The sequence below is a fragment of the Musa acuminata genome, chromosome BXJ1-11 (genome assembly GCF_036884655.1).
Source record: "Musa acuminata AAA Group cultivar baxijiao chromosome BXJ1-11, Cavendish_Baxijiao_AAA, whole genome shotgun sequence".
In the NCBI taxonomy this organism is placed as follows: domain Eukaryota; kingdom Viridiplantae; phylum Streptophyta; class Magnoliopsida; order Zingiberales; family Musaceae; genus Musa; species Musa acuminata.
In genome coordinates this window covers 8,284,438-8,297,451 of record NC_088337.1, presented here as the reverse complement: position 1 = coordinate 8,297,451, position 13,014 = coordinate 8,284,438, and the positions used below count along the sequence as shown (strand labels likewise).

At 36.1% G+C, this 13,014-nt stretch overlaps 1 protein-coding gene and 1 long non-coding RNA gene across 4 annotated transcripts; both read left to right on the top strand.

The window, feature by feature from the left end:
• Positions 1-6,452: 6,452 nt before the first annotated feature.
• Positions 6,453-10,336, top strand: LOC135597151 (nuclear transport factor 2-like). 3 transcript variants are annotated; one of them, XR_010481134.1, is made up of 7 exons: positions 6,453-6,753; positions 6,861-6,974; positions 7,106-7,370; positions 7,458-7,696; positions 8,016-8,187; positions 8,280-8,401; positions 9,875-10,336. XR_010481134.1 is itself a non-coding variant. In XM_065089706.1 (6 exons), exons 4-6 carry the CDS (start codon positions 8,136-8,138, stop codon positions 9,926-9,928), a joined length of 228 nt encoding a protein of 75 aa, XP_064945778.1. In that variant the 5' UTR covers positions 6,453-6,974; positions 7,106-7,370; positions 7,458-7,696; positions 8,016-8,135; the 3' UTR covers positions 9,929-10,336. The 3 variants fall into 3 exon arrangements, 1 of the variants encoding a protein (XP_064945778.1); XR_010481135.1 differs by lacking the exon at positions 9,875-10,336 and adding an exon at positions 9,480-9,865 and having other exon boundaries at positions 6,453-6,974; XM_065089706.1 differs by having other exon boundaries at positions 6,453-6,974.
• A 1,216-nt stretch (positions 10,337-11,552) lies between these two features.
• On the top strand, positions 11,553-12,118 carry LOC135596586 (uncharacterized). Its single transcript, XR_010480970.1, has 2 exons — positions 11,553-11,708; positions 11,839-12,118. It is a non-coding gene; the product is annotated as an uncharacterized LOC135596586 (long non-coding RNA).
• Positions 12,119-13,014: the final 896 nt, after the last annotated feature.

Genomic DNA, 13,014 nt, shown 5'->3' with positions numbered 1-13,014 from the left:
TTTCGTTGAACATAATGTTGAATGATTCTTAAAGATGTCTAAACCTCTTTAGTTTCAATTTGTGTGATTGATTTTATATTAGCATGCCCAAATATTTGTTCTTATGTCAAAACCATGCATCAACGTTTAAAACAAAAAGATAAAAAATAATCGAGATCAAAAAGTGTAATACATAATTCCAAAACATATGATTTCAAATCATTACTTTAAGTCCTTATGCATAAAAATCATCAAGTATGATATAAACATTTATTTTCAAAACATTCATCAACATACAAGCTAAAGAAATCATTAAACATAAAGCATATTCATCAATCATTGTTTTATTGAGCATAAGGCATTTTCAAACAAAATCAAAAATCAATACGAAAATCATCAAGATATACCTTATTGTTTCTTAAAACATACATACGATTATCATTAGATTTAAGTCTAACATTTTTGTTCATTTATCATAAAACATGTAATTTTCATGATCATTTTTAGCATTTTCATTATATTATTAAACATGTAATTTTCAAGAAAAATAATTTTTCTAAACTAAAATAACTCATGAAAAGCATTATGTAATTTCGAAATAAATTAAAAGAGTTTCGTTTGAGTTGTTTACCTCATTGTCGAGAGTCACCAAAGCGAAGTTCGTCATTTCTTCTTCATCGGTTTCCTCCTCATCTTCGGATGCACTCGATTTGTCCCAAGTCGCTTTTTCTTCTTTTTAATTTTATTTTTAATTTTCGATTCTTGTTTTAAAAATTTCATAAGGAGCTCAAGTTCACCATCACTTGAGCTTATGCTCAGTGGTCTTCAATTGTTCTAAGTCCGAAATCTTTTCTGCTCTTTGGAAGGTGGTTCTCAAGTTCTTCATGTGCATTGCACGTCATTTTATAGGTCATTAAAGACCCTATAAGTTCTTCAATTGGTAAATGGTTCAAGTTTTTTTATTCTTGAATAGCCGTTACTTTTGAATCCCAACTCTTATTAAGAAAAGGTAAAATCTTGTTTACAAGTTCAAAATCCAAAAAACTTCTACCAAGTGTTTTTAAACCATTGACGCAATATGTAAAACGGGTATATATGTCAACAACTATTTCACTTGGCTTCATTCAAAAAAGTTTAAAATCATATATTAAAAAAAATATTTTTGAATCTTTAACTTTACTAGTGCCTTTATGTGTGATTTCAAGAGTTTGCCAAATATCATGCGTAGTTTTGCAAATAGAAACACGATTAAATTCATTTTTTGTCTAAGGCGCAAAACAAAGCATTCATAGCTTTCGCATTTAAAGAAAAAGTCTTCTTCTCCAAATCATTCCAATGATTCATTGGAAGAGAAGACCTTTGAAATCTATTTTTGATAATATTCCATAAATTTAAATCCAACGAAAGCAAGAAAACTATTATTCGAGTTTTCCAATATGTGTAGTCTGTCCCATTGAACAAGGGAGGACGAATGAGAGAGTGACCCTCTTGAAAGCCGAAATGAGCCATTTTTCTTGGTGTTAAACTAAATGAGAAATACGAGGCTCTGATACCAACTGTTAGGAATGAGTCTGCACTAAGAGGGGGAGTGAATTAGTGCAACGAAAAGATTACGTCGGTTTAAAAATCTTTCATATGATAAAATCGATTTGGAAAGATACTTGAGATCGAAACCGTATGGAAGAGTGTAGTGGATGTAAAGCAAGTAAGTTTGCAGTAAAGATAAATAGAAATGCAAACCGAGTTTTATAGTGGTTCAGTCGTCATGACCTACATCCACTCCATCGATTCTTCTTCCGTCGAGGCCATCGGCATCCACTATCGATCTTCCTTTAATAGGCAAAGATCAACCTCCTTCTTACACCCCTCTTCTCCTTTTTACAGGTTTAGGAGACAACCTTTACAAGCACACACTCCTCTCTAAATAGAATTCTAAGTTTAAGCTAGAGGAGGGGATTTCTCAAGAGATTTCTACAACATTTTCTCACTTTTAAACTCTCTGTGCTTGTGTATCTTAACCAGAGATGAGAGGAGTATTTATAGGCTTTAAGTTGATTCAAACTTGGAGCCTAAAAACATCTCATCCCGGGTTTCCTGGGTACGGGCAGTACCACAACCTGTGTTGGGTGGTACCACCGCCTGATAGGGGCGGTACCACCACTAGTAGTATTTACTATTAGTGGTATCATTGCCTAGTCTGGGCAGTACCATTGCCCAGTCTGGGCTGTCCCATTGCCTAGACCACCCAAGAGACTGAGTCTCTCAAGTGGTGCCACCGTTGGCCAAGTTTTCAGCATCCTAGTTGGGCCTTGAATCCAGCCCAAACTAACCCAACTTCGGGCCTAGTTGGCCCCTAACAGAGTTGATGGGATTACGTCCCAATCCCAACTCCAATTATGTCCTAACTACGATTCCTAAGACATATTCTAAGCAAAATAAGTTTGGTTTCTTCCGGCGAGCTTCCGATGAACTTCCGATGATCTCTCGGTAATGTTCTGACGGACTCTCGGCAAGCTCCTGGACTTCACGACAATCTTCTTGGTGACTTCGGACGAGCTTCTTTAGCAAGCTCCAGGACTTCTCGGTCAATTCTAACAGAACTTCTGACGAACGTCCGGACTTTCGACGAACTCTCGAACTCCCAACGAAATCGCGTTCTTGACTCTAGGACTTTATTTTGCTTTATGCCTTGCTATCGTAGTTAATCCTGCATACATAAAAACATATTTTGATCTAGATAATTATTACTAAGCATGAATCATGTTGTCCGACATGTCATTGGTCCATCGACGCTTCATTTGATTCTTCAGCGCATCGTCCTCTCTTGCGACCTATTGCCCAATCGGCCAGTTGACCTCCGCAACTCCGATATCCTTGGCGCAATATCCGCTCTTCTTGGCCCGATGCCCGAATCCATGGCCCGAAGTCTTTTGTTGATACGTCAATCGATCCTTTGGCGCGACATTCAATCTTCTGACAAGTTTCTCCGGCCCAACATGATTCTTCCTGCTTTAAATGTCTCTTCCTAATCGAAGCATCCTGCGTCACTCAAAACATAGATTAAATCATAAACACTTATCAATTGGTTTCATCATCAAAATACGAGATTCAACAAAGGACTCATGCTCTCCCGAATTAACCCCTTTTTTACCAATTCATCAACTTGCCTTTGAGGTTCTTCATGCTCCTTGAGACTCATTCTATATGCTACCTTATTAGGTAGAATAGCCCCCGAAATAATATCAATGTGATGCTGGATGTCTCTCAAAGGTGGAATGTCATGTGGAATATCTTCTGGTATAACATCTTGAAATTCCTCTATGATTGGTTTCATGATTGCCGGTATCTCCTTATGTTGTTCGTTCTCCTCTACTACTATTAGGGTCAAAACATGACCACCCTTGTCTAATTTACCTTTGTATTCACCATAAGACATAAAAGCACTAACTTCCTTCTTTGGTGCACTGATTTCGGAAGGTTGTAATGGAGCTAAGATAATCTTCTTTTCATTCACCTTAAAAGAAAAAGTATGTTTGTAACCGTCATACAACACCCTTCTATCATAATGCCAAGGTCTTCCCAACAACAAATGACAATTGTCCATGGGAGCAACATCACACCATACTTCGTCTTTGTAATACTTGCCAATAGAAAACGAAACTAAACATCGTTTAGTTACCTTGATGTCATTACCTTTTTACAACCAACATAATTGGTATGGATGTGGATGAGGGATTGTGTTTGACTTTAGCTTCTACACCATCTCCAAAGCTACCACATTCTTAAAGCTGCCGCTATCGATGATCACCAAGCACACTTTGTCAAGAGAAGTGCATTTAGTGTGAAACACGTTTTTTCGCACCCAACTTTTATCATCAGTCACATAAAACACTTGTAAGCTACGTTGGAATACAATAGACAAACCATGATCTGCACAAGTAACCTCTTCCTCATCTTCATCATATTTTGGTTCGTTGTCGGCTTCATCTTCTCCTCCATCACTATGATCTTCAACTAAAGTTATAATCCTCCTATTTGGATAATCTGAAGTAATATGCCTAAAACAATGACATTTGAAGCATTTTCGACCACTTGGGTAGAAGAATTTGGTGTTTTTTTGCTGCCAACAGATTTTTCATCCTTTTCTTGCACTTTCGATATTACATTGCTTTAGACTATATCGAGAACTTTTTTCAAACTTTTGTTACTTTTTAACTTTTAAAGCCAACTTGCACACATCATTTAAAGACTAATATGGTTTGCTCTTCCGGTTCCACAAGCTCTTCTTTTAAGAAATCATGAATTTTGAGAAAGATCTCTTGTCTATAATTGTGAGATAAATATTTTCACTTCAACTCCCTTTTCATTTTTTTCCCATGTCACGATTTTACTCTTCCCCTCATGTTCTCTTTGTTTCTTCATATTTTTCCACCAAAAAGATGCATTCCATCTAAGTTTGAGTGCCACAAGTTTGACCTTCTTTTGTTCTGGTGGTTTATGAAAATCAAAAATTCTTTCTATTATATTTTACTCCAATCTTGGGGTATATTTATTCTGCCACTCGTGTTGGACTCTATTTCTTGTCTGACATCTTCTCGACTCCCTTGGAAGAGGAGGTGTATCTTCATCAAAAGTAAATTCATGAACATTATTTTCATGCTGGTTGTATCTACTTTGAAGCATTTCAATTATTTCATTCTTTTCTTGTAGACTACGCAGCAATCTTAGCATCAACGACTCAACATCATCTTCATGGTTGCTATTTTCACCAACTATATATTTTCCATTTCGTCTTGTCATGATCTCTGGCCTTTAACTCTGATACCAAACTGATACCAGGGGTGATGCAGAATGGGGGGAGAGGGTTGGGAGAGGTAAAACAGAATAGATTTTTATATAAAATCGATAATAGAGCTATATTTGTTGGAATGAGTATTTCGAATAGAAAAGTCACAGTAGACAATGAGCGAACTCTCGAAGAAAAGTAGCAATACAGTTATATTTGCTGGAATGAGTGTTTTGAATAAAAAAGACACGAACTCACGATAAAACTTCAATAAGATCGAAAAATAGCTCACCACCAAGTTTAAAATCACACAAGGATACAGAAAGTTCACCACCCCAAGGAAATTAAATAAGGATACAAAACTGAAAATAAAAGACTCATCACTCAAGGAAGCATTCAAGAGATACAAAGTTTAAGGGAGAACTCCAAGAGAGCTTCTGCCAAAATATTATCAGTTTCTAAAGTCCTCTCTAAGCCCTAAATACCCAAATAAGTACTAATGCATGAAACAACCCTTCAGGAATTCGAAATTAAGTGTTTTACAGTTGCTAACCAACTCATTTAATGCATTCCTTGGTCATGAAGAAAAGAACCTTGAAACAGCTTTGACTTTGTGTAGAGAATGAGCTATCATATTTGAGTGGGCTGAGTTGAAGATTACGAGGCAATATTGTTGGCTGAGACAAATATCATTTCATCAGCAAGGTTCATATAAGCAAATTGTAACAAATTAGACACTCTCATATCACTCGACGTCGGCTCAAGGGTTGAATCTTTTCCGAAGGATATCTGATAGTCTATATAAACCTTGAACTAACTTAAGTGTTGAAGGAGTCAGATTGAAAAACTCCTCTCGACATTGCTCATTATGCAGAAACCTCCCGAAAAGTTATATCTCATCTCAAAACGACCTCAAGACCACCTTGTGATCTCAAGACCACTTAGAGCTATAAGAAAAGATCACCTCGTAGATCATCTTAGGGTGACTTTCTATACCTTAGAGTTAGAATCAATCAAATTGGACTGAAGTATATTTCCTCAACAAATGGCTTGTGATGAACCGACTGCATTCAGTACGATGAACTCAAGAAGAATGTACGGGGGTGTCTTATACTCAAAGTTTCTTTATGCACACTGTGGTTGGGAAACAATTTGCATTATGTTGCTATGCATGTCATGCAAGGGTTTTCTTGAAGAGGGGGTAAGTTCCTCACTAACCACATTTGCCTAGCATATATCATTTACTTCATGTTTTGATTCGCCTTATCCCACATTTTCATCTGAACACTGAAACACCATAATATTTTAGGAGTGATGTGGATCTCAAAAACTTGATGTATGGGCAAAATTACAAGGGCGATTCGGTCCACCTATATAACTCTTTACATGTTTAACCGGTGATAAAGATTGATCATGCAATTTAGGTGAATCATAACATCATGTGATCAAAATTTCAGAATAATTTGATCCACCCAAATGCCAACATGTTAGGAGGAAACATGTTTCTTGGTTTTGAAGATCTTAGACCATTTCTATCATCGCAGCGGTTCGGTTCATTCGTTGACCTTGAACGGGTGTCATGTAAAGAGAAGCCGGATTGGCTGTTATGTTAGCGGTACATTGGATATTTTAGGACGTTTACTAATAGAAATAGGATGTTTACCAAGAAAACAACAAATCAAGGGGGGGCTTTTCGAAAAATTGCAACAAAAGAATTCCCAAGCTCGTCCGCTGCTCTCGCGATCTGACGCTCCGAACCCTAGAAAAGGAACTCGAAATAGGGGAGAACCACGCAGTTCTTGTGGAGGATCGATCTCCCGAGGCCAGCTTGATCCTTCCCATCGCATTTTCGTTCTTGCATCGATCCCACCGGTCGACGTCCTTCGGTTCCATTTCTACGGTTTCGTCGGATCTCCCTTGCCTTTTCCGCGTCGAAAATGATGGCCCAACCGACGTGCGTCGACGGATCTCCGCTTTCGGCTCAAATGGTAGTGGATAAGATACATATCTCTTTGGCCTGGCTCGCTTTCTTGTTTCGGTTTTGTCTCTGAATTGGAGGTTGGTGGTTTCGGCTGGGAACGCGTTTGTTCTGCAGCATTGCCTTATCCGCCAGCAGTCGCCCAAGCTGATATACCGGTTCTAGCAGTAAAGCAGCAAGCTCGGGAGACAGGATGCCCATGGTGCCTTGTGCTCGGTCACTACCGCCGATGTGAGTGCAAGAAACCTATGTCTTTTTGTTGGTTTTTACAGATCTTTAAGAAAGGTTGGATCTTGCAGCTGAATTTTCTCTTTTTCGACGACAAGCTTCTTAACTTGAATTGATTGACGAATGTGATGTAGGCAATTAGCGAGAAGATGGGAGCGGATATCAAAACGGTGGACGCCCAAGAATCTCTCGGTGGTGGGGTGATTGTGCTTACGACGGGTTTGCTTACGTACGAGAACAATCTTAAATCCAACTGCACGCAGTCCTCCTTTCGTGCTCCCCAGGGCAAGGGTTACCATGTCCTGAATGACATATTCAGGCTCGTGGATGAGTTCGATCTCCAGCAGAGGCACCAGGGCTTAGGGAATGGTACTGGTGCACCTAATGCAGCGGAGCGTGGTTGGTATTTAAGTCTCAAGGCTTGATTGTCTTTTTCTTCTCTCTCTTCATTTGAAAATATTACGGCTGGTTACTTTTGACCTGCAGATTTACCTCCAGAACAGGAGGAGCATGCTCCGGGCCCAACAGTTCCATTGACAGTAGAAAAATAGGAGGTAAAATCGAGGAAAGTCTATACTCTTTTAGACAATGGGGAGGTTGTGGAAGAGGAAGAACCTACAGGTGTAGTGATTGATGAAGTTTCGAACAGTTCTCTGGCAGTTGTGGTTGAATCAAAAGTTGTCACCGTCCAAGAGGAGATGCCAAAGAAATCATATGCTTCAATTGTAAGTGCCTAATTTGAATAAATTCTAATAATTACGTCTTATGAATTCTTCTTCTCATCATTATTATAAATTCTTATAATCAGAAGAATCTTGTTTAGCATCTAGAAATGATATATACCCTGGGTATGCTTTTAATTTGTAATTGGCACATGTAGACTGGTGAGAGTTTATCAAGGAATGTCTATTATTTATTATATGTATATTATATATTTTCTACCACTTCAACCAGCTTTCAGAAATCTATAAATTCTTCTGCAGCTTGGCAGAGCTGTATTAAAAGAATCTAGTTGTATAATATCTTGTTCGATTATGGGTTCAGGTGAAAGTCATGAAAGATAATACTTCTGCATCAATTCCATCATGTGTTCCTTCTAAGCTAACACCAATTAAAATATAACCATGTGCTGGCCCTGTCCCTGCTGCAACTTAAGCATCTGATATGCCTACATCTGGTTCTATTGTTCAAAGCAGCAATGTCCAAGAGGCAGAAGGTAATAATGATTCTTCTCAAGTTAATATCATGATTCATTAACTTCAGCAGAGCAGTATCTTTTGATTTCATCCTTTGGACAATTCTTTCCAGCCGATGGATATTCCATATACGTGAAAAATTTACCTTTGGATGCAACACCTGCTCAACTTGAGGAGGAGACCAAGAGACATGGTCCTATTAGGCCAGATGACTTACAAGTTAGAAGCAATAAGGTCATTTTTTTATTCATTGTTCTTTCCCTACCATTTTTTGTATTAATAGTCTAAGAAGATCTTTCTGAATTATATGCTTCAGTTTTTACTATGCATTTTTCCAGAGGCAATTTTGGTTATACAATTGACTTGTATGGTAGTGGCAGTTTTTTAATCTTTTCTAGGCCACTAGAGATCTTTTTCTTAATGTTAAGTTGCTTGTTTTAATGAGTGAATGCTATCTGTTTCTAATTCTAAAACATCAATTTTGCGCACATTTTTCTATATATGTAGTGGTGAAATAGATCAAATACTGTTATAACTATATACATATCTGCTTTCGCTAAATGGAAAGGGATCTGGACATGTATAATAAAATTTTAATCACATTTTTTAAGATAAATATGAAATAAAAAAATGTTTGACAGATACCAATTGAATTTGGATTTAAGAGGGATATGAATGCAAGTATTAGATAAATAAGATAAGTTGCGGACAAGTACTTAAGAACTCAAACCTGTCAATAATTATGTGTTGATAGAATGACTTGAAAGCAAATGCAAAATGGAAAGATTTAATTTATTATACTTAGAGAAAATTAATCATACAATTTTTTGTGGTCTTAGCAATGCAGATAATTTGTTTATACTTCAAGAATTTTTCATATATTAATTTTTCATTTATTCTGTTGTTTCGATTCTGGATGGAACTGACCCTATATCTATGACCATATCTGGTGGATCTGAGTTTGCAAAACTTAGATACTGATGAATATGGCAAGGATAAACATTGCATAATTGTATCTTGCTTCAATTGAATATGAAAACAGATTTAAACAGATGTCATCTTATCCATTTGAACCCAACTGTATCCATATGCTTTCTATGCAAATATTTCCATCTTCAAAGCAAATCAGTGAATTAACATATGCAACTCAGTGATTCATATTTTTTTGTTTGTTTTCAATTAGAAGAAAAATATGGATTATGTAAAACCAACGGAAACCAGTCAGAATAAGCAATATTAGGGTCAGAGTTACATGCATTATACTTGAAGATTGGCAAATAAATTTCTATCATGGGGTTTGTTCAAATTGCAGACCTCACCCATAATGATAGGTGGTCGCCAAGCTTATGTTCATTGTCGAAGAAAGGCAGGCTACAAGTTCATGAGGCAGGTGTTGAATAAACCTTCTATTCTAGGCCTTTGTATGTGTACTTATGTGCCCAAGTTTCACTCCACCGTATTCACTACCTATCACTTGGAATGTTGACTCATCAAATTTTCAGAACATAACAGAGTATCATTTGTCTCAAATCATTATCACCATCATCATAAGAATCAAGCTTGCACATGTTGCATCAGGTTTTCTTTAAGTATTGTAAAACTAGACCTCAATGGTGTATGGCCACACATTTTGGTTTTGCATCTGTATAGAAGTGTTTTTCATCCTCTAGAATACAGTGTGCTTATTGAAAAATTTGATTTCTGCAGTTGGTAACTGAGGAAGATATGCACCCAGTAGAGGAGGTGGGTTCCGCAATATGATGAGACAGGCTGTGGTAACTATGGTGGTGGGAGGTATTATAGTAATGGGGGCTTAAATACTAGACCTGATCTTGGTGGCAGAAGCCAACCTGGTTCCTCAGCCATCAGTGCATCCACCAATAATTGAATGGAGGTATTGCGTTTGGGATTGTACAATTCAAGCTTGTCAGTTTTCGGTCCGTCCTCAGATTGGCTGGAACACATACTCAAATGAGTATCGTCTTTCCTATTGTTTTAGGAAAAAGTTCAAGAGGTTATCTTTGGAGTGGGAGCTTTTGTTTTGTTTCATGTAAACTATTTTTGCTAGTGGCAGCAATACGTGATAAACACTTGAATTAATGATTGTGTAGAATATGGATGTCATGAGAATGATGTTCGATTATAAGTAGCAGCCTATTTGCCTGGGTATCTACCCCCTCTCCCTCCACTTTGCTGTCGATGACTCTGGGCACCAGTGACTGAATTCCATAGAAGATTACCTTAGAGATTATTGATTTAATCGGAAGTGATGGTACAATGTTTCGTTAGCTGTCGTCACTAATCTACCATAGATATGTCCACGAATTTGTTATCTACTTTTGGCTCGCGTTGAGAATGTTATTCCGGAAGTCGGTCGTGTGTTGGCTATTACAGTTCTATCACACTATTATAAGAATCTACATGTCATGACATGCATTATTATTATCATCATCTTTTTTTTTTTGGGTTTTTATCAAGAGGTGTTTTTTTGTTTTTTACCATATTCCCCAGAATATTACTGATAAGAGACGCATTCCTCATCCATTTTTGTAGATTGATGGATAAGATGAATCCGACTAATTCTTTAATTATAATATTTTTGAATAGATTTATAGTATAATTTAAAATATTATAAATTTATTAAACAATAAGTCTATACAAAATCACTATAACTGATATAAAAATTTCTTTATTTGATTGTTCTGGTTCATAAACCAATAAGGATATATATATATTTGAAACTCTATTTTTTATATATATAAGTTGATTTTACTGAGGTTTGAGCTAATTTGTCTCATTTACTATATTTTTGAATAGACTTATAGTATCTTATAAGATCTCATTAAAGATGTAAAAAAATCATAAATTTATTTAAAAACTAAAATTGACTGTATAAATCCTATACATAAGGATTGGACTAATTCACCCTATCAGTTCATAAGGTGTAACCAGGTACTGCTGCACCTCTTTTACAAGGGCATCTCAGATATTATGGCCAATAGGGGATTTTTTAAAAAAAATATTAAAAATACGAATACATGACAGGAAAAAAAAAAAAGAAGATTTTTCCTGAAAATTCGCCCCTATTAATTCACCCACGCGTTTCTGGACACTTTGCTGGCGAATGGACAGCTGCTATTGACGCTAAAAAAATATTTCGAGGTAGCGAATGGACGGTTGCGATGATGCTATAAACATTTGTGCGCCTTGAAACTGTTCGAAGGCGGTTCGAACAACATCAATCGGTGCGGACCAAATTGACGGCCGCAATGGACATGATAAGCATCAAATGATGCGTCAGTCTCACACCGGATGTCTCTACTATAATAACCCAACCTTCGTCTTAACATGGTTAGGGCGGGTTATACGCAGTGGTAAGCCGGTATAATTTTCCTCTTCCTCTCGCACCCGGGATTGAGGTTTTTTCAATGGATTTATCTTTCTGCGTGCAGTTTGTAGTGCCATCCGGTGGTCTTCAAGCCTTCCGATATGATTTTGTTGCTGGCGAAGAAGATCGAGCGACCGCAAGATCTGTGTCACGGTAAGATTCTTTTGCTTCCTTGGATGCATTGGATTGCCTTGTTAAGCTAAATTTGTTGATGGATGCTTGGTTTGCCATAACTGTTGGGCTGAAGTTTCATTGATGCTTTGTAGTTGATTTGTGCTTACAGGCAAATGTTTTTTAAGTCAAGGTACTGTCTTTGTTATCCCCCCAGGCCCCCTGTGATTCATTATGAATGCCTCTTTTTTAAACCGCTAGTATGGGTATGGGATATTGTATGTGATAGTAGTGATTGCTGAAGAATATGTAAATTTAATGACAATTACATCGCAATTGCTAGTGGTATGATGTTATGCTGGAGTAGATGTAATGTTCAATTGATTATTGCGTTGTAATATACTGTCAATGTAATCACCAATAATTTCTTCGTTCACATAAATTAATTATTATGAATGATATATTACTTTATTATTAACTTCGTACTATAATTAAAAAAATAATTAAATTTAATTTTTTTAATTATACGAATAAGTTAGGAATTCTACTAATCAATTAAATTATTAATCGATTTATTTCCTAATGAGTGACTTGATATTTAGGAAGTAAATAGTTTACATTCTATTTTTGTGTGAATTATAAGAAATAAATATTATATTACTTTCTTTTATGAAAGTAAAAGTGAAATAAATTAAAAATTAAATTAAATTATTATTTACCTTGGGAGATCTCATCTTCTCCTATATAAAGAGGCTACTCATCCCTCGTTCTCCACTAAGCCTAACAATGAGAGGATTGAGGAGAGAACTTCCCGGGGAGATGATATCGAGGAAGGGTTAATCGAAAAGAGGTAGGATCCTTTCTCTTTAACTAGTTTTGATTTATATTTTAAAATCTTGATTTTGAGATTGTTATAATTTTTTTATGCATAATGATGTTTTAATTTCGAAATTCATGATTAATAAATAATGATAATCATTTTGTGATGTTAGAATGATTATTTGATTAATATTGATCTCTTAAGTTTAAGTAAATTTTAATATTGATTTAGTTATTAAAATTCTTATTTTTGGATTAGCATAATAATTTTAATTTATTTAATTAGATATATCTATGTTTCAAGAATTATGTGTGAATTTAATTTGTTTTAAATTTAAGATTATGAATTTAAAGTTTTTATTAATGGATTTGAGTCCTTTTTTAATAATTTTAAATGTTGAAATGTAATTTGATAAGAGGAGTCTAATTGGGGTCTGACTTGAATCAAGTTGATTGATCAGATCAAATTGACACAACCCATGTGATCATATACAACCTAGCACATATGACCAGGTACAACCTAGCCCAT